At 32.3% G+C, this 23,499-nt stretch overlaps 1 protein-coding gene across 1 annotated transcript in view; it reads left to right on the plus strand.

Annotated features, from left to right (window-relative positions):
• The first annotated feature begins 276 nt into the window (after positions 1-276).
• The window catches only part of LOC123523529 (atrial natriuretic peptide receptor 1-like), a 44,860-nt gene continuing 21,637 nt past the window's right edge, over positions 277-23,499 (plus strand). The window contains exons 1-10 of the mRNA XM_045301194.2: positions 277-357; positions 4,501-4,612; positions 6,192-6,336; positions 6,842-7,029; positions 7,870-8,010; positions 10,464-10,615; positions 11,985-12,057; positions 12,467-12,593; positions 13,178-13,264; positions 13,647-13,790. Of these exons, the coding sequence (XP_045157129.2) occupies positions 277-357; positions 4,501-4,612; positions 6,192-6,336; positions 6,842-7,029; positions 7,870-8,010; positions 10,464-10,615; positions 11,985-12,057; positions 12,467-12,593; positions 13,178-13,264; positions 13,647-13,790 (1,250 nt within the window). The remainder of the gene's footprint in view (positions 358-4,500; positions 4,613-6,191; positions 6,337-6,841; positions 7,030-7,869; positions 8,011-10,463; positions 10,616-11,984; positions 12,058-12,466; positions 12,594-13,177; positions 13,265-13,646; positions 13,791-23,499) is intronic.

Consider the following 23,499-nt stretch of genomic DNA (forward strand, 5'->3'; position numbering starts at 1 on the left):
TTTGCGATGCAAGCTCATTTATTGATATTAACGGTGGAATTTTAGGCGGGGAAAGTCCTGTTATGGCGTAGCTATGGTAAAAATTAAAACCCGTTTTACAACAGTATTTTGAATAATCAACTCCTGTTAAGGTATTAAGTGCTAGCAATCAACATTTGAATTTCGTGTAAGTATTTAAAGGTTCTATGTTTACATAAACTAGACTTTAATTTAAACATTGCCGGTATATATAACATAGCAAATGGTTTAAGCCACAAGTGCTTGTAACATCGCAAGATGACGTTTCCTAATACAATACAGTTGAAAACTAACTGTAGGTGGCTAGCAATGCCATCTGCAACAAGTCCCACGATACACGTACCCCGTACACGACCTTTACACCCACACGAAAGTTACCCGTACCAGCTTTGAACGCAATTAGTAACGACGCATATTCATTTAAATGTCCTCATTTATTACAAAATCCATAAAATCAGACTAATGAATTTGCTCGTTAATAGGACAATCCATTTGCTAATTATGACTGCATTTACGGTCACGAAATTAAATTCAAAGCTTATGGTAATATTTTAGAATGAAATAGGAATGTTAATACAAAGCAATATAATCTACATTAATAATTGATAGGCACTTGTTTGTCATGCACAAATTGGTCATCAAAGAAAAGACACTGATGTTTCAGCATCGCTGAATCCTATGTTCAGAATCGCATGTTAGCTTAATCAATGTGTTTTAGCAAATCAAATCAGCCGGTCACATTAACAAAAAAAAAAAAGACAGCAACTGTATTTTTAATCTTGAAAAAAAGATTTTGTTAAAGTGATGTTTGAAGTAAAATTACGCGCACATTTTTAAATTCAATTTCAGATTTTTTGTTAAATGTTACCATTTAGAGTTCCAGGAATGGAAGGGGCAACACTAGTTAGATTGAAGTTACAAGTAAATGTTACTGGAAAAAAATACAGTTTTATTTTATGCAACTGAACCAGAACATTCCTTTGCAAATTTCTTTGTTTGGATATGCATGACCATAAGCATAATTTACCTTGCTTGTCCTGTAAAATGTCGCTTTTCTCCTATTGACCGTTGCGAGACCTTTGAAATTTATTAATGGCATTGGCCGCAGTAAACGGAAATTGGCTTTAAACACAGGATTTTACAACAATTATCTGTATTATATATTAGTCATCTATAAAGCAGATGTACTTATTTCTATGCGTTTTGTATCAAATAAAATTAACACATAAGAGATCTTGACTTTGCTTAACTTTGTATCGCTATAGTTATGGTATTAATCTCCACTAAACTGTAGTACACTAGAAGACAGGTGATAAAGTAAATGGTGCGTTTGCCTTTTGCTTACTCATGTAGTCGTGTAAACCCAAATCATGTTTATGTCGATTACCATAATAACACATGCTGAAGTTATTGTATGGTTTGTTTAGGATAGTCCTTGATTTGAATTTGATTCGTATTATTTAGATAAAATTTCAGTATTGACCTGAAAGTGTGTTCAGAATGTGTGTATGTGTTACGACCAAAGATAATTAGTCCCATGAACTAAAGGAGTGTGGCATGCCTCCGCCAGTGTTTCACAATTATAACCGGGTAATAACGTCTACCATTTTTAAGGCATAGAAGAATTTCAGTTTATTCAGAAGATAATTCATTTATTTTATAATAGGACCGTTATATTTTAAAAGTAGTGAAAGGCTATTGTAAATCTTAAGGTAATATCAAGTCTGGTTTGATTTCATGTCATTTTCAAATTAACTTGCAAAGGCAAAAAGTCAAAGTACACCATTTGGATAATTTAGATCACGGTTTAGAGTGGCCTCTTGAACTGTGTAAGAATCTATTAACATGTCATATGTACTTTTATAAGAATTTTATATATATATTTAGGCTTAAATATACTGTTTGAATTGAATAAATAGATTTAATAAAATTGGCAAATCCATTTAGTATTAGATACATACCACTTATATAATGTCCATGTCAAATTTGCTGTTTGAAAGCATCAAGAAAGACTTTAAAAGTCTGTTGAGATCAAGTAATCTGCAATAATGTTTATTTTTGTCTTCATGATGACTCTGATGCCTTTCTTGTCTCGACCCACCTCAATATTCAGGTATATTGTATTTCTATGGTAGAGATGATTATTTTAGAGGACTCTAAAGACTGATTCTAGTCTACGGTATTCGCTACAAGCTCCTTAGTTTCCGTCGTCTAGTTATTATTGCATTATTTACGGGAAATTTATGGTAAAAATATCATACTGGGATAAAATTTCTATTATAAGGTACTGTACGCTTCATTAATCATTGACAGGTACTTGTTTGTCATGGAATATTATAGTATTATAAGTGTAACAAAAGGCCCAAAAGGACGCTGCTATCATGTATGGTCGATATTCCATTTAAAGTAGTTGTATTATAAGTCGTATAATATGTTGACATTTTTATCTTGATTGCATGAAAGCAGTTTTCGAAGTAAGATTATTGGCTTTTGTTGTTGTTTTCTTCTTTTTTTTTTCGGAGTTATCTCCTGTGTTTTAAAGGCTCTTCAAACACGTTGCTACAGTTGAATTATGAATACAATTAACGTTCTGCAAAGGACTCAACATATATGATCTTTGATACCGATTTTTACTTAAATATATCCCAGCGTAACATATATAAAGTTTGAAATTTAAAGGCGCGTGTGTGGAATAAATTCCATAAAATGATCCTTTGAAAGCACTGATTAGTTGCTGCAGACTTGATTTAACTGAACCTGTATATGACTGGTAATAAACATGCGACACCATCCTTATAATAAGGACCAGCTTAAATGTGTCCAGTGCCTTAAGTAATGGTTAGTTTACAGAAAAACTTACTACATGCACTAATGATAGGGAACATAAGTAAAACATGTTTTCATCTTGACAGAAATAGGCTTATTATTTAGTGTAATATTTTGCGATTATCACGTATCAAAGAGAGAGCTTTACTACAGATTTTACACAATTTATGCACGTTTTAAAAAATGTCTTTTTCTTTTTTTCATTTAGTCTAAATTATCTCGCTGCAAAAATAATTACAAGTGGAAGGAACTAACTTGCACTTTTTGAAATTGTGTTGGATGAATAGTGAGAAAGATTTCGCTTCTTCCTTTTACCGTAACTGATAAAAAAAATGTCATCAGATTTCGAAGAATTTATGTGCGTTTTTATTTATCACATTTTTTCCTCTTCGTCTAAACAATTAACTAAACGTAAAAATTAATTACAAGCGGAAGGAACTGAATTGGACTTTTTGAAGTTTTTGTAAATATTTTTTAGTAGTTGAATAGTGAGATAAATTCAAGTTCTTCTTTTTCTAAAGTAACTAATACAGAGCTTTACTAAAAACTTTACACAATTTATATGCGGTTTCAAATATCTCTTTTTTCACTTCTTCACAAATATATCAATGTAAAGGTAATTACAAGTGAACGGAACTTTCAAAACTTTTCTTGGAAATGCTTTAACAGTTGAATAGTTCGAACTTGGCGTCTTCATTTTGTCGATGTATTTCTAAATGCTGAAATTCTAAATATCCTATTCCTCAAACTGCTGTTTGTTCATTGATTCAAGGGTTACTGGGTTACTAATGGTGACAGTTACATTACTTCTTTATATATTCCAATAAAAGACAGCTACGCGTTATCTTGCAGTCAAGCATTAAATTGACTGGGGTCAACTGTAGTAGGCCTTTAAACCATCACGAGTCAATAACATTAGCATGGGGGAAATGTTTTTGTTTGTATGCGTATCGTATCCGATAAAACAAACAGATAAAAGCTTCTGACCTCTTTGATATTCATTGCTTAACGTTTTAACTTTATTAGTAGCAGTAATATTATCCATTAAAACGCCGGTTTTGTTGACAATATGTCCGACATGAACATTAAAATAATGTCCGACATGCAATAAAACAAGTGCTTGTGATATAAACCTGTTCTTCTACTGTTCTCATATTTTTCATATTTTTCCTAAATTACGTTTTTCATTAGCTTGAAATAAGTTTGTGTCAAGTACCCTTATGCCACTGTTTGTTTTAATCATTTGACGAACTAGACCTGTTCAAAATCTAGGTTTGCCTTTAGGTTATTCTCTAAAACTGGTCAAAAAAGAGATTAAGAAAAAACGAGAACAGTTTTGTTTTACAACTATAATAATTGGCTGATGTTGTTTCTCTGTATATATGACCGCATACACTTCTTTAACCCTTAGCCTGCTGGTGGCAAGTGATTCTGCCTTTGCGACCAGTGCAGACCAAGATCAGCCTGCACATCCGTGCATTCTGATCATGGTCTGCACTGTTCGCTATTCAGTCAGTAAATTTTCAGTGAACACCCCTTCAAATGATAAATGGTATTGCCCAAATTGAATGAAAGACCAGTCCATTTTAGAAATTTAGCAGGCTAAGGGTTAAAAGCAACCTAAAATTATGTACTAGTACTTTCATTGTATTTCAGCTAATCATCTGTGTAGAACATAGCTTGGGCTGGCATGCGTTCGATAACACGGAATATCATTGTTGGGACCTCACAGCCAGCGCCTCGAACACTGTACCAATAACATGCGAAGGTAAAAGTCTAGTACAAATCTGTCATATGTCTTTAACATTTTCCTCAGAGCTTTCAACTTTTGTCAATCATAGTCTTGGGAGAAAATATGTAAATGTGATGTGGATTTTATGTGAGAGCGCTTCGAATATTTTTACTTTAATGAAAACATCAATTTTGTGAAAACCAGCCACACCCAAATATGGATCAAAATTATGTACAGTGGACGACGCAGTCATATTAGTTTCACCGAGTTATGCCCTTCTCAAAGTGCAAATACGTAGATATGCAAATGCTGAAATTTAACAATACGATATTTTTTGCAAAAATACAGCATAATTTAAGAAGGCTCCGGACCTTGCTTGAATATATAAGTGTCCAGTACAATGATCGCGTTTTTAAAACGAAATCACTTGGCAGTTATGGAACTTCGTACCTAAGACTTCTTTATCAATAAAAACAACGGGCTGTAATTTCACAGAAAATTGCCGTATGCATGAAATAAGTTGACATTTTATGAATTTGATAAATCACACTCATCGGCGTCTGTTCATGAATAATTATATCAAGATTTTTTCACTGGCTGTCGGTGCAGCTCGTAACATCCGGCTAAATGGTAACTGATTAGGCAGTAACGAGGTTCTGCACCGAGAGCCAGTGATACATGACATATCAACAAATAATAGTTCAAATGGCTTCCTTATACAGTACCGTATTTAAACAAACGTCCGCAAACAAGAAATACACCATGACCTATAATTGTGTCGATGCGACGTTTAACCCAACAAAAAAAAAGAAAGAAAAAAAGTATATACGTCATGGCGTTACAAAGGCAATCAACAACATAAGAGTTCCGGTTTCATTTTACCATCGGTAGTGAAACGTTGTGGTTTGTTTTCGTAAAATAACTTTCCTGGCTATTAGGAACAATGATGAACTATTAAGCTATTTGATTTCAATCTGGTATTACATTAAGAAAACAGTTACTGCAAGAAGCTATTGCAAAGCTGCAGTCCGTTAAACGTCATTTGAGAAAACCAACATAGTGCATTTGCGACCAGCATAGATCCAGACCAGACTGCGCGGATCAGGATCCATGGTGTTCGTAAAAGGTTTCTCTAATTGCAATAGGCTTTGAAAGCGAACAGCACGGATCATGACCAGACTGCGCGGATGCGCAGGCTTGGTTGCATCCATGCTGGTTGCAAATGCGCTGTGTTGGTTTTCTCATGGCGCGGCTCATTTAAAGCACGACAGCCAACATTCTCAGCGTTAAAAATATCGGAAAATCCCGTCCAGTATGCACGAATTTAATGTGAACCTACCAATATCTAGGGAGTTCAAATGCATCAACATACTTCTGCGTCAATATGTTATTGTTTTAAGACTTTTTATACAAAACACACTCTCAAGGGAAAAAGCTGCATATGTAGTAATTAATTTCATAACCTGTATCTTAGAAAGGTATATCAATGTCTGTGATCAATATAGCCCATTAACTGCATTATAACAAATTACATTTTCTCATTAGTGTTACTTTAATGGCTCACGACATATCAATTAAAGGATAGTACTATAAATGCTTTAATTCACTTTGACAGGATTTGATTTGAGATGGATCACAACCGCTGGGGACACGATAAAAGTGCAGGAACACTTCAGTCTAACCTATGAACTTATTGTAAATGATGATTTCTACACATGGGCATTCGACAATAATTATTTTGATGGAATTGGCAGTATATCGTGAGTGACTTGTTTGTATAACTCAAAGGATTTGATTGAATCGTGGCACGAATATATTATTAATATGGCATGAAACGAAAGCTTTATCTTAAATGGCAAATAATGCGTTCTGAGATACGCCCTGTTGCTTTATAATTATTAATCAATGCAGCCTGATGAAACAAAAGACAAAAGTTAAAAGTTAATTAGCTTCAGAAACGAACTGTAAAATTTCTGAACAACGCCCGATTGATTCGTCCATTAATGTTGATTTTATGTGCACGTGATATTTTCCTCTGCATTCGATAACTGTTCTGTTTCTAAAAAGCCAGTTTGTCACCGGTACTTAGTCTATGCTATATGCCCGCTTAGTGTGAAACAATTATTTGCTTTGCTAAAGTCAAAACTTTGAAAACAAAATGTCCAAATTCGATTTTTCTTTATATTTAATCAAACACTTGAATGCATTGACGATCAAAAGAGTTTCATATGTTAATTAACGTTGTTTCACTTTTTACGTTAACAGAAACGCTGCAGACGCGAAGACTTGGTGTGTGTCCACGTCCTGTCCTGCGGCTGCTAGTGCAACAAAGACCAACTGTTGCGTGTGGCACGTGAACGTACACTCATGTCCCCTGGCAGATACTGTCAACGGTTTGTGTGGACCCTGGATCCAACCCAGTGGGGCTACATTCACACATTCAGATGTTTTAGGTAAGTTTCTCTCTGTTAAAGCCAAAAACATTTTACTTTCTTCGTGTTATTTTACTTAACATCATCATAAGTTTAGAAATAAAGTTTATGACTTATTTTTAAGAGACGTGTAAGCCAAAATTAATTGATTTACAAAAATCACAGCTTCACTTTACCTAGCTGAAGTAATAGCACAGTGGTATGATGGCTGATTTCTGCCGTTTTTGCGTGTTGTCGCGTTTGAAGGGCGCCAACACGCCAGACCGATAAACTCGCATTGATACGACAAAAAGGTATTTATCGTTCTGGGGAGGGCGACAAAACGGCAATTGTGAATTTAGCGTACTGGCATAACGCGCCAACACGCTAGAACGGTAACTTGAATATGGCATGTTGGGGTGTTCTAAACAACATACTAAAAGGACAAATATGCGCGCCAATACGAAAAATAACGTACTTGTCTTTTTGGTCTGTTGGCGCTCTTCAAATGTGTTAGCAACCAAAGAAACCTTCAATTTAAGTTTTCAATATGGATACAGTTGTCGGCCTAAGAAAAGATGATAAATTCACGTAAAGAAGGTTGACCTATAGTGCATTTTATGGTCCTTGACTGTGCTCGCTACTAAAAATATTTCCATATGACCTTTTTATGGAAAAATGCCTATGCTCTCAAATCTTATATCAGAAATATTAAGCGACATGTTTGTAACAAAATCATTCTGTTTCAAAAACAACTAAATTCAATATAAAATAGAAAACAATATATTTTTTTCAGTTTCTTCCAAATTGAAAATGTGCTGAATTGTGCAGGCCATAAAATACATAAATGTCAAGTTTCGCTTTCAAATTTATCTGTTTCAGTGGGTAACGTCACCACGGGTAACTGGACCTCGGAGATCGCGGGCTTGTACAAGCTAGGTGTGACGTCTTTGATAGCTCACTTTAAAATTGCTGGTATGCAGTTAGCACTGGAGACAAAGACAAACGTAGTACCACGAGCAGGTAATCACCCTGCATAAAAATATTTTGTAGTCAATAATCGTAATGTTGGCGTTCAGCTAGTCTTTAAATGAGTACAGCGCATAGGCTTACAGTCAAATAGGTTTTTTTTTCACCCGATATCGTACATGCGAACCTTGTTGAAGTATAAAAACTCTTAATTTCTCTTTACTTTGCTTTCAGGTTCCTGTTTAGTCATGATTTGTTTATAACTTATAACTGTGTGTTTATTCATCATTTAAAGTTATCTGGTTTTCAATTCAGCACTTGAAGTTGAAAGTTTCGCCACAATGACACCGACAACAAAAAGGTTATAAAATGACTTTATTGAAACATGGCATAAAACATAAATGCAATAATAGTAAAATCCGTACGTGGCCAAAATCGCCAAGCAATGTAATTACGCGTAGATTATTAAAATTAGTGAAATATAACTGCGATACATAATTATCTAGTTATTTCAAAGTTAAAATATCAAATATCATTTTGCATTGGTTGCGCGAGCCAAATTGGTTCTGAAATGACATGAAATAAAAACTGTTTTGTTTTACTTGTACACGTTATTTTTCTCAACGAGCACCAGAAATTACGTAAAGACCGCGTTCAACGCACGGACTATAGGTTTAACTCTAGTTACAAATCATACTTTTTCATAGAAGAGCTGAACTTTACAAACTCTTGGGCAAGGTTGACTGGTTCCCAGTTTGTAATGGATATACAGAATGAGCAAGGCGGAAACAGATTTACTTTTTGTCAGGGTCAAGACTGTGATTGGTCAGTTATTTTTGTAGATGGAAGTAATTATCAGTGTAACAGCAAACCATATCCCAGCCATTTAAACTCTATGAAGTTGCCTTTACATAGGAATCTTGCGGTGCGTTTCAAAGACTTTGAATTTTTCGAAGTCACAAGATACCCAAGTGATCACGTAGAATTCCCACAATGTTTATCAATGCATTCGAGTGTTTGTTTATGTCTAGATATTTTCTAGTATCATATTTTGAAATAAAAGTGACCAGTTGCAAGACCTGACCGAGATTGATTTCGTTTAAAGCTATGCAAACAATACTCTTCAGATTGTTTGATTTACAAAATCCATCGATGGTCTTACAAAGGCTTAACAAAACCACCATATTCAAAATGTGCTATGATTAAGTACATTTTAGTTAATTTGGTCAATAACAGTAAACATAAATACATTCAACAATTTTAGGTCATAGTCAATATTTGCCGTATCTTTTAAAGCAAGTTTGTGAGGTACAGTTGAAAAGTTTAAAGCTCTGTGTAAGTTTTCGTCGTAATTAAAAATCCCGTCGTTTGAAATATGTACCTTCATTGAAATATATTTTATTCTTTTGCCGACATTATTATACATAATTTATGTGTTCAACAAAAGCAAAATCCAGTTGTGCTAATGTCCTTATTCTGACCTGTTCAAAACCTTTTCTGAGAATGCTGTCTTGTATTTGGAAGGAAATGAAATAAAAATAGTCATTAAAACTTATACATATATATAGGAAGTCTTATATTATAATTTGTTTTGTTTGTGTAAGGCTTTGTTCTTTTCGTTCAATGAGTTCATTCAATGTCCATGTAAAAGAAAAGCATTCGTTTTACTTTATTTCTTCAAGTAATTGAATCATACGGCACGGAGGAAAAAGAATCCACCGCTAGCTAAAAGTGCGGATGGAAACAAATAGCCTCGGATAACTTTTTGTGCCTCGTTATCGCCTAAACAGTTACTCCCGAGTCGGATATTTCCATCCGCACCTTCAACCAGTATAAGATTCTTATAATATAACATGCAGTGTATTAGTTTAGTTTAGTTGTAACACGACAAATGAGAGTAGAATTAAAACCTATAATAGTATGATAAGACATCATCGAAAACAGCCAGAATATACTGGTAATCACCTGCGAAAACATATAATTATATAATAATAATAATAATAATAATAATAATAATAATAATAATAATAATAATAATAATAATCCTGACTCTTTTGTTCACAGAAGATGACAATACTCAGAATATAAAAAAACAGGGACCCGATTGTTTTTATTTAAATATGAATATTCAGACATTCCTTTTAGAAAATGAGCATTACGGACCAGAATGGTTGGTCGTAGCTATTACATTTCTTTATCAGTCTTTATGTTAACATGCACTCGCATGAAGTTAAATGTTATTACATATAAGAATAATTCGTCATTCCGAAAATACCAGAAAGGTCTCCTTAAAGCGGAAAGTATCGACAAGACCCCTTTCAACGGAAAATACCGAAATAATCCTTTTCATCGATAAGGACTTTTCCGAGAAAATAGTTGAACATATCTCATAGAATACTAGTATTCATACTAAAGTTGTAACGAACAATTCAAAAAAGACAATCATAAGTTTGTGACGACTCACATTTTATACCATATGATTTCTACATATTTATTTGCTTTTTCAGAATGCGGAGACAATGTATGTGAAACCGACGAAGGGGAGGATTGTGAAAGTTGTCCAAAGGATTGTGGAAAATGCCCACTAAAGGCTTGGCAGTTAGCTCTAATCGGCATCTTCGGCTTTCTCTTAATCGCTGGCATTGCGGTCGTATTTCTGGTAATCATAATAATTTGTACTCGCATTAAGGTAGTTCAGCACGTTTGGATCGAAATTTTTTCTACAATGTAGAATTTGATTAAACACTGATTTTTCAAAACTTCAGAATATACCTAGAAAATTCAGCAAATAAAAAGGATAGGGTCGTGTGCTTGATTTTTTGATAGACTGATTTGAAAAAAATGGACCTCACGCAATATTTCATAATGGGAGTCTATGGGAAAATTATAACTTTCATAACATTTTCGCGAATGGAAATTTTTCTACAATGTAGATTTTGATGAAACTTCTCACAGTTGTATTTAAACACATAGCCTATAATTTGGTGAAATAAAATTTATAGGTCCGTGTGCTTATTTTTGAGATATTTGACCAAGATTAAAGTGAACCGGACATTTCACGCTAATTTTAAGACATTTTTTGAATTTTTTAACGTGTCATATGTTTTGATATGATATTTTGACTTTAGAAATATAGCAACAGTGCCATTGTAATAAATTTACTCACAGGTTTCGATTAATTCATAAAAATGTTTTCATTTCCGTATGTCGAATCCAGGACTTATTCTACGTTTTCCGGATAAATGACGTTACGCCATCACTTCCGGTTTATCAAACGTGCAGAACTACCTTAAAGTTAGGTTTTAAGAATAGCGTGTTTTCTCTTCTCACTGAATACCAGCGCATATAGTAAACAACATAATAATTCAAGACACTATAAACACAACAGTCTTTGGTACAGCATACACTGATTTTGTTTGTGTCTATGCATTCGAAACTAAATAACAAAAATGAAATTATAGGTCTTTGAAAGGCAGAAAAAATACAAAATGTACTAGACAGGGTAAAGCGAACTGTTCAAACGAAACCGTTAGGCATTCGCGGGATTGGTTTTGTCATTTCATGATATATATGCGATATTTTCACGTTTACTGAATTTATTTCACACAAATTTGAATATTCCTCGTAGGTGAAGAGTGTAGCAAATTGTCAGCAGATTATGTAAATACATTGTACATATGGTGTTCTTAACCCGATAGACAGAAATGTTTAGCCACCCTCGATAATCGAGTACACGCATCCGTCATTAGAACAATCGATAGATTAATGCTTGTACGAATATTTGCTCATTAACTGCCCCACCTGTAATTTGTAGACATGGCTTATTGAACATCTTCTGATCTACAATTAATCTGTCATGACAGCTCTCCGGAACGCTGTGTTAAATCGTTAGTAGATTTTTTTTAGATTTTTTGGGAAATGATCAATCAAGGCTCCATACCTGTCAGGTTCACTGTAAGCCTGATCTGTCAAAAGCTTAGACGTACTGCACGTATAAAATCCCAACGTCTCTGTTTATTTTCTTTCAGTATTTCCAATATCAAAAACGAAAACTGTTGTGGGACGAAAGTTGGATCATACCATTTGATGAAATAAAACATGGTATTGTATTTACGATTGTTTTTTCCTTCTTTCTAAATACACACTCGCTTTTGGAACAAACTGCATCATTTAAAATGAAAGCTCTAAGGTGGTTTGCCAAGCGGTTGTTCCTCCTGCCTACGTACAGTCACTAAAACTGTAAGTCTGGTATCCAAAGGATAACTGGATCTGGCGCAAGTTCTCGCCCGCGCCTTTAGTGCAAGCGGACTTTTTGCATACACAATATGATTAAATATTCAGCATCTTTATAACAATAAAAGAAAGTACACCTTCATCACAGTGGTGTTTAAGCGATCATCTTGAACAATAATTATTTGGATAGAGGGCTGCACATTTAACAGTGCTACAGTATTTCAGCCCAATAGGGAGTGAGTGCTTTACAAGTTGTGGTTTACTTTTTGAATTTTAGATGACGGGTTACGTGCTGCATTTGGAAGTATGATAGGAAGCACTGCGGATTTGAGCAACAGTGACGGAAACAGCAGTCTGGCACAGTCGGCGACACGCAGACAGGTCTTTGTTAAAACAGCATTGTAGTAAGTAACCCCACCTTGCATTGATGATGTCATGCTATGCTTGATGAGTAATTGTCTATCTAATACTATCAAAACATGTTCTTTTTGTTTTATCTAAATAGTGGGTAATCATATGTTTGCTTATCATTTTATAACACTATTACTACTAAGTTTTGTTGTGCCCAAAACTTGTCCTGTTGTCTCAGACAATTATTTAACCATAAAAGATGTTTCGAAAGTGTTTAAGCACTGTGCTCATTTCGTTTGGACCGTTACTTTGTCGTTCTTATTCTTATCATATTCATACTTCGTACAACTTATCGTTCCTGCCATCTTCAAGGTAAGGGCTTGGAGGAGTCGAAAGAAACTTTCCTGAATCCTTACAACTGTGTTTGATCTGCATTTATTATACTGATATTGCCATGTTGTAATCAGTTTGACAAAAATTGTACAATGAATGTTTCAAAGATTCAAGGTTGGATGGCGTCATCGTGTACAATATTCTAGTAACGCTATATGTACGAAGACTGTGTTATTCCAATGCTAACTTAATATATACAGTTTTTTTCTGTATCATATTATACAACGTATTTTACCGTTCATAGCCGAGGAAGAACATGTGCAATGAGAGCAGTGAGAAAAAGAGAATTTACATTGACCAAATATGTCCGTCTAGAAGTGAGGGAAGTCCGGTGAGTTGTTTAGAATATATTTAATTGTTAACTCTGAATTAACACACCATGTTATATTTTTAATTAGAATATTCATTTTATATCTTCCTTGCTACAGAGATAAGTATAAGTGTACATATAAAGTTGGAACTTGGATTAAATGATATTTTGTGCACGTGTTTTCAAAACGGAACTTTAAAATGTCTTCAAGATAGCCGGAATTTCCAGATGAGCGAGTTCGAGTTAGCGAGTTTCAGTTGCATTTTCTTTCCCGGTTTTTTTTCGGATCAGTGTCATGGTGGTACATTTACAAATGTTGAATACAGTCTTTTTTATCTTTAAGTAAGTTTCAATGTGTTTATTTTGCACTTCAATGATAAAAACTATTCTTTACCTTTTTCAGAGCTTGCGACCATGTAAATGTTTGTAAATTTATTGGAGCTAGCATTATGGCGCCAAATATTCGTATTTTAACAGAGTATTGTCCGAAAGGAAGTCTAAGTGACGTACTGCTGAATGATGATGTACCTCTAAACTGGGCATTCAGGTATCAAATATTAATATAATAAAAGACTGATTTTAGATCGGAATAAACTATGAAACATTTTGTCTGTATGTATATCAGTAAAATTGTTCTCTGAATCGAAGAATGCAGATATCCACTTACTTTTCACATACTGAAGAATTGGGCAAAAATCGATTCTATTATCTTTCCTTGTTTATTGAGATCAACCCTATATCTTGTTGTCTCCCTTCGACCGTCTAGCTAAATATCGATCACTATCGGATATTTTTTAGATCGTTATGGTTCGGCTATCTCCGCTTATCGTATCACGGGAGGTGCCGATCATAAAAAAAGCAAGGATTATAGATTAGAGATCTCCTGTAAAAACGTAGTGGGAAGGGTGATTTATTTTACACCAATTTTAAGTACCGGTAAAACAACAACAGCAAATATAGTCATCAACTTGGTTTAATTCTGTTTTTCAATAATATAAAATACGGAACGGAAAAAAGAAGACACTACGTTATTTATTCTTTTATTTTGCATAGTCAAAGAGCTGTAAAATTATTACGGTTGAGATGAAATGTTGTGGATGATTGAAGCGGCTTAATTTTTTTCGCTGCCAAAACTATTTTGATTTCTAAGAGACCAACTTGGACTTCTTTGCTATTGTTCATACATTGGGAAAATATAAAAGCGACTGAGCATTTAGCAAAGTAAATATGATATACTAGCTGTACAAGTATCAATGTCTTATTAAGGCTAAATGCCACAGTTGCTTATGTATATAGGCAAAAATTTTCCTACGGACAGAATTTCTTAAAACTAGTGTACTGACTGAGTGTCATGTTTAAAGCAGAAATTTGTATTAAAATCATAGGTACCCAGGATTAAACTTGAATTATCTGCCCTTGAAAATCAGAAAATATTAAAAAATCCAATTTTCAAGGGCAGATAATTCAAGATCAAGGCAAGGAAACTGTGCATTTTAATTTATATTTCTGTCGAGACTTCATTTGCAGTCAGTATACAAGGTTTAAAACATTCGACCCATGGGAAAGACCAGGACTTTGCTGTATATATTTGTGATGCTCATAGTTAAGGACTTTTGCCATAATGTCTATATTGACATGGGGCAAAATTTTTCTTACAGGCAGAATTTCTTCTTTAAACTGTGTTTACTGACAGAGAATCGAATCAAAAACAGAAATATGAAATAAAACAAATCATACGTACCCAGCCTTGGACATGAATTATCTTCCCTTGAAAGTCGGAAAATACTGAAAAAAAAATATATATTTTCAAGGGCAGAAAATTCAATATCAAGCCTGGGTACCTATGATTTCTAATACATATTTCCGTTTTAAACTTGATTTTAAGTTAGTGCACAAAGTTTAAAGCAATTCTGTCCATAGGAAAATTTTTACCGTAAGTAGTAAAGTAATTGTTTGTGCGAAGTCAATCTAACCTCATTTGACCTTTTGACCCTCGGTCCAGACTGACCAATGCCGGCCAATTTAAAATCCACAGGTTTTAAACAGACTCAAAGTTTTAAAGTTAAATTTAAATACATATGATATAGATGAGTTTACAAAATAAAATATATTGTTTGAAAGAAAGAAGATTTACGGATAATATAAACCCCCATTATGTTATAACAAAAAATGGGAGAAAAATGATAAAAGCTACCTGTTCATCTTGTGGAAAGATGAAATCAAAGTTTGTTAAAAGTACAGGGGGTAATTTAGATATCCATAAAGCAATGTTACCTTTATTACCTAAGAAAGGTTTAACACTTCCAGGATATAATTATTGTGGGCCAGGAAATCCCCTAGATAATGGACCCCCTGTCAATGAACTGGATACAGTATGTATGGACCATGATTTTTGCTATGACTCAGAACTAAGTAAAAGTGAATGTGACAAAAAAATGCTTTCCAACTTAAATAAAACTAAATCAAAAACATTTGGAGAAAAGATTGCAAAACATTTAGTTGTGAAACCTATAATTAAAACGAAATACACACTTGGATTGGGACAAAAACAAAAGTCAAAAAACGGGAAAAGGGGGTAGAGTATACCCCCGGAATCACATGGAGCGATGAATTAGCAGAAGAATTACACAAACCAATTAAAAGGAAATTTAGGAAACGAAGAGTGATAGTTAATGATATTGATGATACTTGGTCAGCTGATTTAGTTGACATGCAAGCTTTTTCAAAATATAATAAAGGAGTACAGTACTTGTTAACCGTTATTGATATATTTAGTAAATATGCTTGGGTTATTCCATTAAAGAATAAAACTGGAGAATCTGTTACTGAAGCATTTGAAAAAATAATTTCTGAAGGACGATTACCAGTAAATTTATGGGTAGATGAAGGAAAAGAATTTTATAATAAAAAGTTTGAATCATTTTTAAATAAAAATAAGATTAATATGTACCATACATTTAATGAAGGAAAGGCTGTAGTTATTGAAAGATTTAATAGAAGTTTAAAAAGAATAATGTGGAAATATTTTACAGCAAATAATACTTATACTTATTTAAATAATTTGCAGGATATGGTTGATAAATATAACAAAACAAAACATTCTAGTATAAAAATAACACCAACCGAAGCTAGTAAAAACTTAAATAAAGGTACTGTTTACTTTAATTTATATGGTGATTTAAAGATACCAAAGAGTAAAGCAAAATTTAAAATTGGTGATCGAGTTCGTTTAAGCAAACTTAAAAGACATTTTGAAAAAGGATATACACCAAAGTGGACAGAGGAAATATTTATAATTTATAAAATTAATAATACAAATCCCAGAACATACACTATTAAAGATTTAAATAATGAAATAGTTCAAGGTTCATTTTATGAACAAGAACTTTTACCTACTACACAAGAAGTTTTTAGAATAGAAAAAGTTATTAGACGAAATTATAAGAAAAAACAAGCTTTAGTAAAATGGAAGGGTTATAGCGAAAAATTTAATAGTTGGGTACCATTTAGCGATCTTGAACAAATTTAATTTAGAAATAAAAAGTTTAATTATATAAATGAGCAATAAAAATCTAATTTCTAATAATAATGGAATAGAAACAATAGATCAATTAATTATTCACTTAACTAAACTAGCTGCTGCTTACAGAAAAAGTTATAAATTTTGTGGGAGAGTAAGTACCGGATTATATATTACAGCAGGTGTTTTTGGTTGTTCAGCTGCATTAGCACTTGTTCCAACTATTCCTATATTTGTAGCAGTTGCTGGCGCTGTTCCATCAGTAATTACCATATTTACTAACAGACTAAAACTTGACGACAAGAAATTTTTTTTAAAATCACATCACCACAAAATAAAACAACTTATAACAAAAGCACGGATTGGAAAAGTAAATAAAGAAGAAGAGAAAAAAGTTATTCAGGATATTTTTACAATACTATTAGAAATGCAGAAAGAAAAAAATTATTCAACACCTCTTGAAATGCATATGAAGGAATTTAAACTTAACGGATATAAAAGTAAAAAAGAAGAAGAACTGTATTAAAGATTATTAAAGATTTTTTCTATAAGCATTTTATATAAATGAGAAAAATTATATCAGTTGAAGGCAATATTGCATCAGGAAAAAGTACGTTTTTAGATATTATTAAAGAATATAATCCTAATTTTAATATAATTCCAGAACCAATTCACGAATGGCAAAATGTTATAAACCCAAGCGGAAATTCATATAACCTTTTTGAACTTGCTGCTCAAGAACCTTCCAAATATTTATTTCCTTTTCAGCTAACAACTTTAAACAGTCATATAAAAATGTTATCTTCTGCTAAACAGTTTGATGGTGTTTCTGTCCTTGAACGTTGTTATTTAACTAACAGTAACGTTTTTACAAAACAACATCACGACAACGGTGTTATAAATGACCCCGAGTGGGCAGTATACAATCTTTTCTTAACTGATCATATTATAAAACCATATGGAAAAAACCCAATTGATGGATTTGTTTATGTTAAAACCGACCCAGAAATATGTTTTAAAAGACTTCAAAAAAGAAACAGAACGGAAGAAAACAAAGTTGGTTTAGATTATTTAGAAAACCTACACAAATTACATGAAGAATGGTTAAACAGAATGTTTCAAGAAGGTATTAAAATTTTAACAGTTGATAACAATTTAGAAAAAATGACTTTAAAATCTTATTCAAAAGATATAGATAATATAAACAAATTTCTCAAATCAATATAATTTCATTAGGTGCGTTTTTAAAGATTTTTTTTCTATAAGTATATTATATATAGATGGTTAATAGAAAGGTAGATAGAATGATTATGCCAAAATTATCTAGCACTTTAGGAGAAATAATGAATCCAGATGAAAATTCATATAAGAAAGTTCTTAAAAGAAGAAATGTTATTAAATCAAAACTTGATCAAATAGTTAGCGATGAATATAAAAATCACGTTATTGATAAATTACAAAATGTTATAGATCCTTATCTTCGTAAAAGAACTTTATTTGAATGGGACTGTGGTTGTCTATTAACTGAAGAAGAAAATGATGAAAGATTATGTGATTGTCCCAGACCAAATAATTATCGAAACAATCCTAAAAAAGTTATTGTAACCGACTGTGATACTAATGAAGAAAAAATATATAGAAGCACTTACAAAGCATCTAAAGAATTTGGTATTAATGCTGGGTTAATAAAAATGTGTTGTGAAGGGACAAACCGAGTAAAATGTGGAATATCAAAAGTTAATGGAAAAAGATATAAATTTAAATATTTTATTTCTTCTTAAAGATAATTTAAAACTTTATTTATTTTATTATTTTTTTAATTATTTTTTTAATTATTTTTTTAATCCTTTTTTGCTTGAAGATTTTTTTTTCTAAATATAATATATAGATGGAAATCGAGAGATCTACAAAACAATATTATAAGAAATTTGAAATTAAAATTACATATAGACAAGATCCAAAGAATCAATTATATTTAACTATAAACGACTCTTATGAAATACTTAAATCTGAACTTAAAACTTTAAAAGGTATAAAAATAAATGTTGTTTTAAAAATAACTTTTGCAAAAATGGATAAAACTGAAATAATATATAAATCAGCTTATTTTCAATCAAAGGCTTTAGAAATTATTAACACAAACGAAATAAAAAAAACTTTACATCAAGCTTTTGATGAAATAATAAATAGAATTGGTAATTGGATTTCTGAAGGAAGTGGCTGGAGAATAGAGTCAGTTGATGCTCATTATATAAATAGATATAAGTATAGTCCATTGGCTGCTTCAAGTTATTTAGAATTACCAAAACCATTACAAAATTCAATGAAAGGATTAATAAATATAAAGAATGATGATAATGAATGTTTTAGATGGTGTCATTTAGCTTACAAATTTCCTGTAACAAAACATTCTGAAAGAGTTTCAAATTATAAAAAACATATAAACGATCTTGATTATACTGGAATTAAATTTCCTGTTACATTAAATCAAATACCTAAAATAGAAGTTTTAAATGAAATATCATTTAATATATTTGGATATGAAGAAAATAGTATTTATCCATTGTACATATCAAAATATCAATACGAAGAACACTGTGACATGTTGCTAATTACTAATGATAAAATAAATGATAAAATAAATGATAAAATAACTGATGATGACTGTAAGCCCTCAAGAACTGTAGTCCAACATTATGTTTGGATAAAAGACTTTAACAGATTAATGAATAACAAAACAAAAAATACAAACAAGAAACATTTTTGTAAGTAAGTAAGTAAAGTAAGTAAATTCTTTATTTATAGAGGGTGACTCATTTAGCTGACGCTAATCTTCCATGAGGCCCTCTTATAGTACAAATATTTACAAATATGATTCAAATGAAAACAGAAAATAATAACATAAGTATCTCATTAGAAAGTAAGATACACATGTGTAACAAAAACAGAAAACATTGATATTTCATAATCAACATCACATACTTATTTCATGGCATACTTATCCATTTACTACATTTTGATTTAAAAGACTGTAGAGAGCTGGACGCTTTGATATCTACAGGTAAGATATTCCAGGCAACTGGACCTGAATACAGTAAACTTCGTTTGAACAGTTCTGATTGCGTATTAGGTATATGAAAATTTTTATTCGTGTTTGATCGTAAAATTAAAGAGGTGTCACTTGTCATTTCCTTTTGATTGTACATATCACAGATATAATTTGGTAACAGATTATTTGCGACTTTGAACATAAAGCATGCTTCTGATAAAACAGACGCTGATCAAACCGTTGCATGTTTAGACAATTTAGAGCTTGGTTGAAGTCTGAGTAACTTGATCCTAAAATAGTTCTACATGCACGTTTTTGTAATCTAAGAATTTTCTGAATATTTTTATTAATGGTACTTCCCCATAGTATACAGCAATAATCTATATGCGGTTGAATATAAGCTTTATAAAATAAGATTCTGTAGTTTATATCAAGAAATTCCCTTATCCTTGATAGTAACCAAATGTAAGACGATATCTTTTTGCAAATCACTTTAAAATGCGAATCCCACTTTAGATCATGCTGTATGTAAATACCAAGGAGTTTCTCACTTGGACTTTGTTTAAGCATAACATTTTTATACAAAACAGTTAATTCCTTATTTTCAAGAAACCGCCGCCTTTGTTGCGTTGTTATAAGCATCACTTTTGTCTTATCGGTATTGAGTTGCATACCATTTTCTCTGCACCATATTTCTAAAACAGATAGTGCTGAATTAAGATTTGTTTCCAAAACAGTTTTGTCATTTTGTATATCGTATAATGTTGTATCATCTGCATATAGATCTGTAGATGATACTATATTTCCGACTGTGAGCGGCAGGTCATTTATAAATAAAAGAAATAACAGAGGCCCTAAAATAGACCCCTGTGGCACGCCGCATGTAATTTTATTATAACTACTTGATAATGCGTTATCAATTTGCACTAACTGATGACGATCTGATAAATATGATTTGAACCATTTGATACACAAATCATTACATTTATAGAGTTCCAGTTTTTTCAAAAGAATATCGTGATCAACTAGATCAAATGCTTTTCTAAAGTCTATCATTACGGCGCCTACTAAAATAACCATCATTTATTGCTTTTAACCACGAATCAATCATGACTGTAAGTGCAGTTTCTGTTGAATGAGATTTCCGAAATCCGCTTTGTTTTTCATGTAAAAGATTGAAATTTGATAGATGGGACATTAAGGAATCGTGAACATGTTTTTCAATTAATTTAGATAGGGTTGGTAAAATTGATATTGGTCTGTAATTATTTACATTAACTTGGTCGCCAGCTTTGTGTAATGGCTTTACTTTAGCATTCTTCCATACATGGGGAAATGCTGAATTTGATATACTACAATTTATAATAAACGTCAGACTCTGCGATATAAATGGAGATGAAAGTTTCAACAGTTTTGGCCCTATGTTATCAAGTCCTGTTGATTTCGATGTATCAAGATTTGATAAAAACTTCTGAACCTGAAATACAGATATCAGTGGGATTGAGAAAAAATTTTCCGCTGGAACTTTAGAGTCTACAAAGGTTTTTATGTGTGAGAAGTCAGACAAAGGGACAGGATCTTTTAATTTTTCAGCGATAGTAGAAAAATACTCGTTGAAATTGTTTGCTATTTCCTGTTTATTTGTAATAATTTTGTCATTAACGATTATTTTTTCAATACATACTTTTTCATTATTATTTTTGTTTGTTCCAACTTCTTTAAAAATTTTCCAAATAGTTTTAGGGTCATTTTCCCCTTCTTCAATCCTATTCTCGTAAAATCGCTTCCTGTGCTGTCTAATTAATGATAATACCTTATTTCTCCTTTCCTTATACAAATTTGATGTTTTATTATGAGAAATTGAATCGCGGTCTTTTATCGCTTGTGAAATCTCTGCGGAGAACCAATCTGGTTGGTATTTACGTTTAACTCGTTTAACTTGCATTGGTGCATATTTATCAATGACATCTAAAAACAAAGTATTCCATTTTTCTAACATAATATCAATATTTTGGCATTCAGTTATTAAGTCCCAATTTGTTTCTGAAAGTTCTTTACAAAAGATATTTTCATTAAAACTTTTAAAATTCCGAGAAGATATTGTTTCATGTGTAGCAGATTTAAAATTTTCATTAAGCCTCCGATTACAGAACACTGGAAAATGATCACTATTTCCGGTTTTAGGTATGTTAACTGATGTTATATTTTGCGGTGTATTTGTATATATATGGTCAATAAGGGTACTTGTATTGCCCGTAACCCTAGTAGGGACTTGAACTAACTGTTCTAATCCTAATGAATTTATATAGTCGCACCATTCATTTTTAATATTTTCATTGAGTAAATTGCGGTTTATATCACCTAGAATAATAATTTCTTTTGTCTTCTGCGTATAGATTATCTACAAAATTTTCAAAATTGTCCTTCCATTCAACTTTTTCGGAAGGATGGCGATATATTTGACAAACAAAAAATGGTTTACAATTTTTCAAGCGTATCTCTAGTACAACTGATTCAATTTCATTTGTTTCAAGATCGTTCCGACGCTTTACATCGATATGACTTTTTACATATACAACTATTCCACCTCCACCATTTCGCGTATAGTTATCTCTTCGAAAGGGACCTTTATATCCATTGATTATTAGTGTATTATCCAGAATATCATCTTTAAATTTAGTCTCAGACATGCCAAATATATCAATCTTGTTTTCGGGCGAACTAAGCATCAGACATATTTCATTGAATTTTTCATTATTGTTAAGACCTTGAACGTTTTGATGACCAATATTTAATCCTTTTTTTTGTAATTTAAGTCAAGAGAATATTCCTTAGATGCGTTTGAATTATTTTGAAATTCATCACTTATTACATTATCATGCAATGAAATGTTTGATGTGCCATTTACATCAAGTTCAGAGTTCTTTGCCTCCTGGCAAATTTTCAAAGATAAAGAATTACAGGTGCAAATCTGTACACTTGCAGAACATAATGAGCAAAGATTATCTAACACTTGAAATCTGTTACATGTTTTATATAAGCACCTGTTTCTGATAAGGCACAGTGGCCTTTGTCCTATTTCATAAAGAAACAGTTCTTCGATTTATGGCCACTTGTATTACAATTGTAGCATTTTCCTGTGAATCTCCCGTGGCGATTTCTACAGTCACGTGTGTTATGATTGTTTTTCTTGCAAATAGTGCAGTGCAACGAAATATCCTGCTGGGTCTGGCGCTTCCTTGATGAAACCTGGGGCGTATCATAAACGAATTTCGTTGAAAGGTACATGTGTCAAAATTTGACACAATACTAACTTCATGATTTATTGCTCCAAGCAAGCGTTTTGTACCAGAAAACGATAGATGAATTCCATCGCGCTCATTAAAATAACGTTTGGTTAGTGTATGTCCCTTTCCGTAGAACGGTGTATATGCGTCGATGCATCTTATGTTCCAGTGGCTGGCAAGATCTGTAATGATTTATTGAAATCTGTTACATCCGTGTCATCACGTGGGCAAATTTTACATATTGTCACCTCTATTTGATTATTTGCTCTTCTAATTTTGTCTAGTAATGAATTGTATTTCTCTTTCGAAATACTCAATATCTGTGCATGCGGAAGAGTCATTTCCGCCGACATACACAATAACATGTTTAAACGTTTTTAGATCAAACATATCAATTTCA

This window comes from Mercenaria mercenaria, chromosome 3 (assembly GCF_021730395.1).
Source record: "Mercenaria mercenaria strain notata chromosome 3, MADL_Memer_1, whole genome shotgun sequence".
In the NCBI taxonomy this organism is placed as follows: domain Eukaryota; kingdom Metazoa; phylum Mollusca; class Bivalvia; order Venerida; family Veneridae; genus Mercenaria; species Mercenaria mercenaria.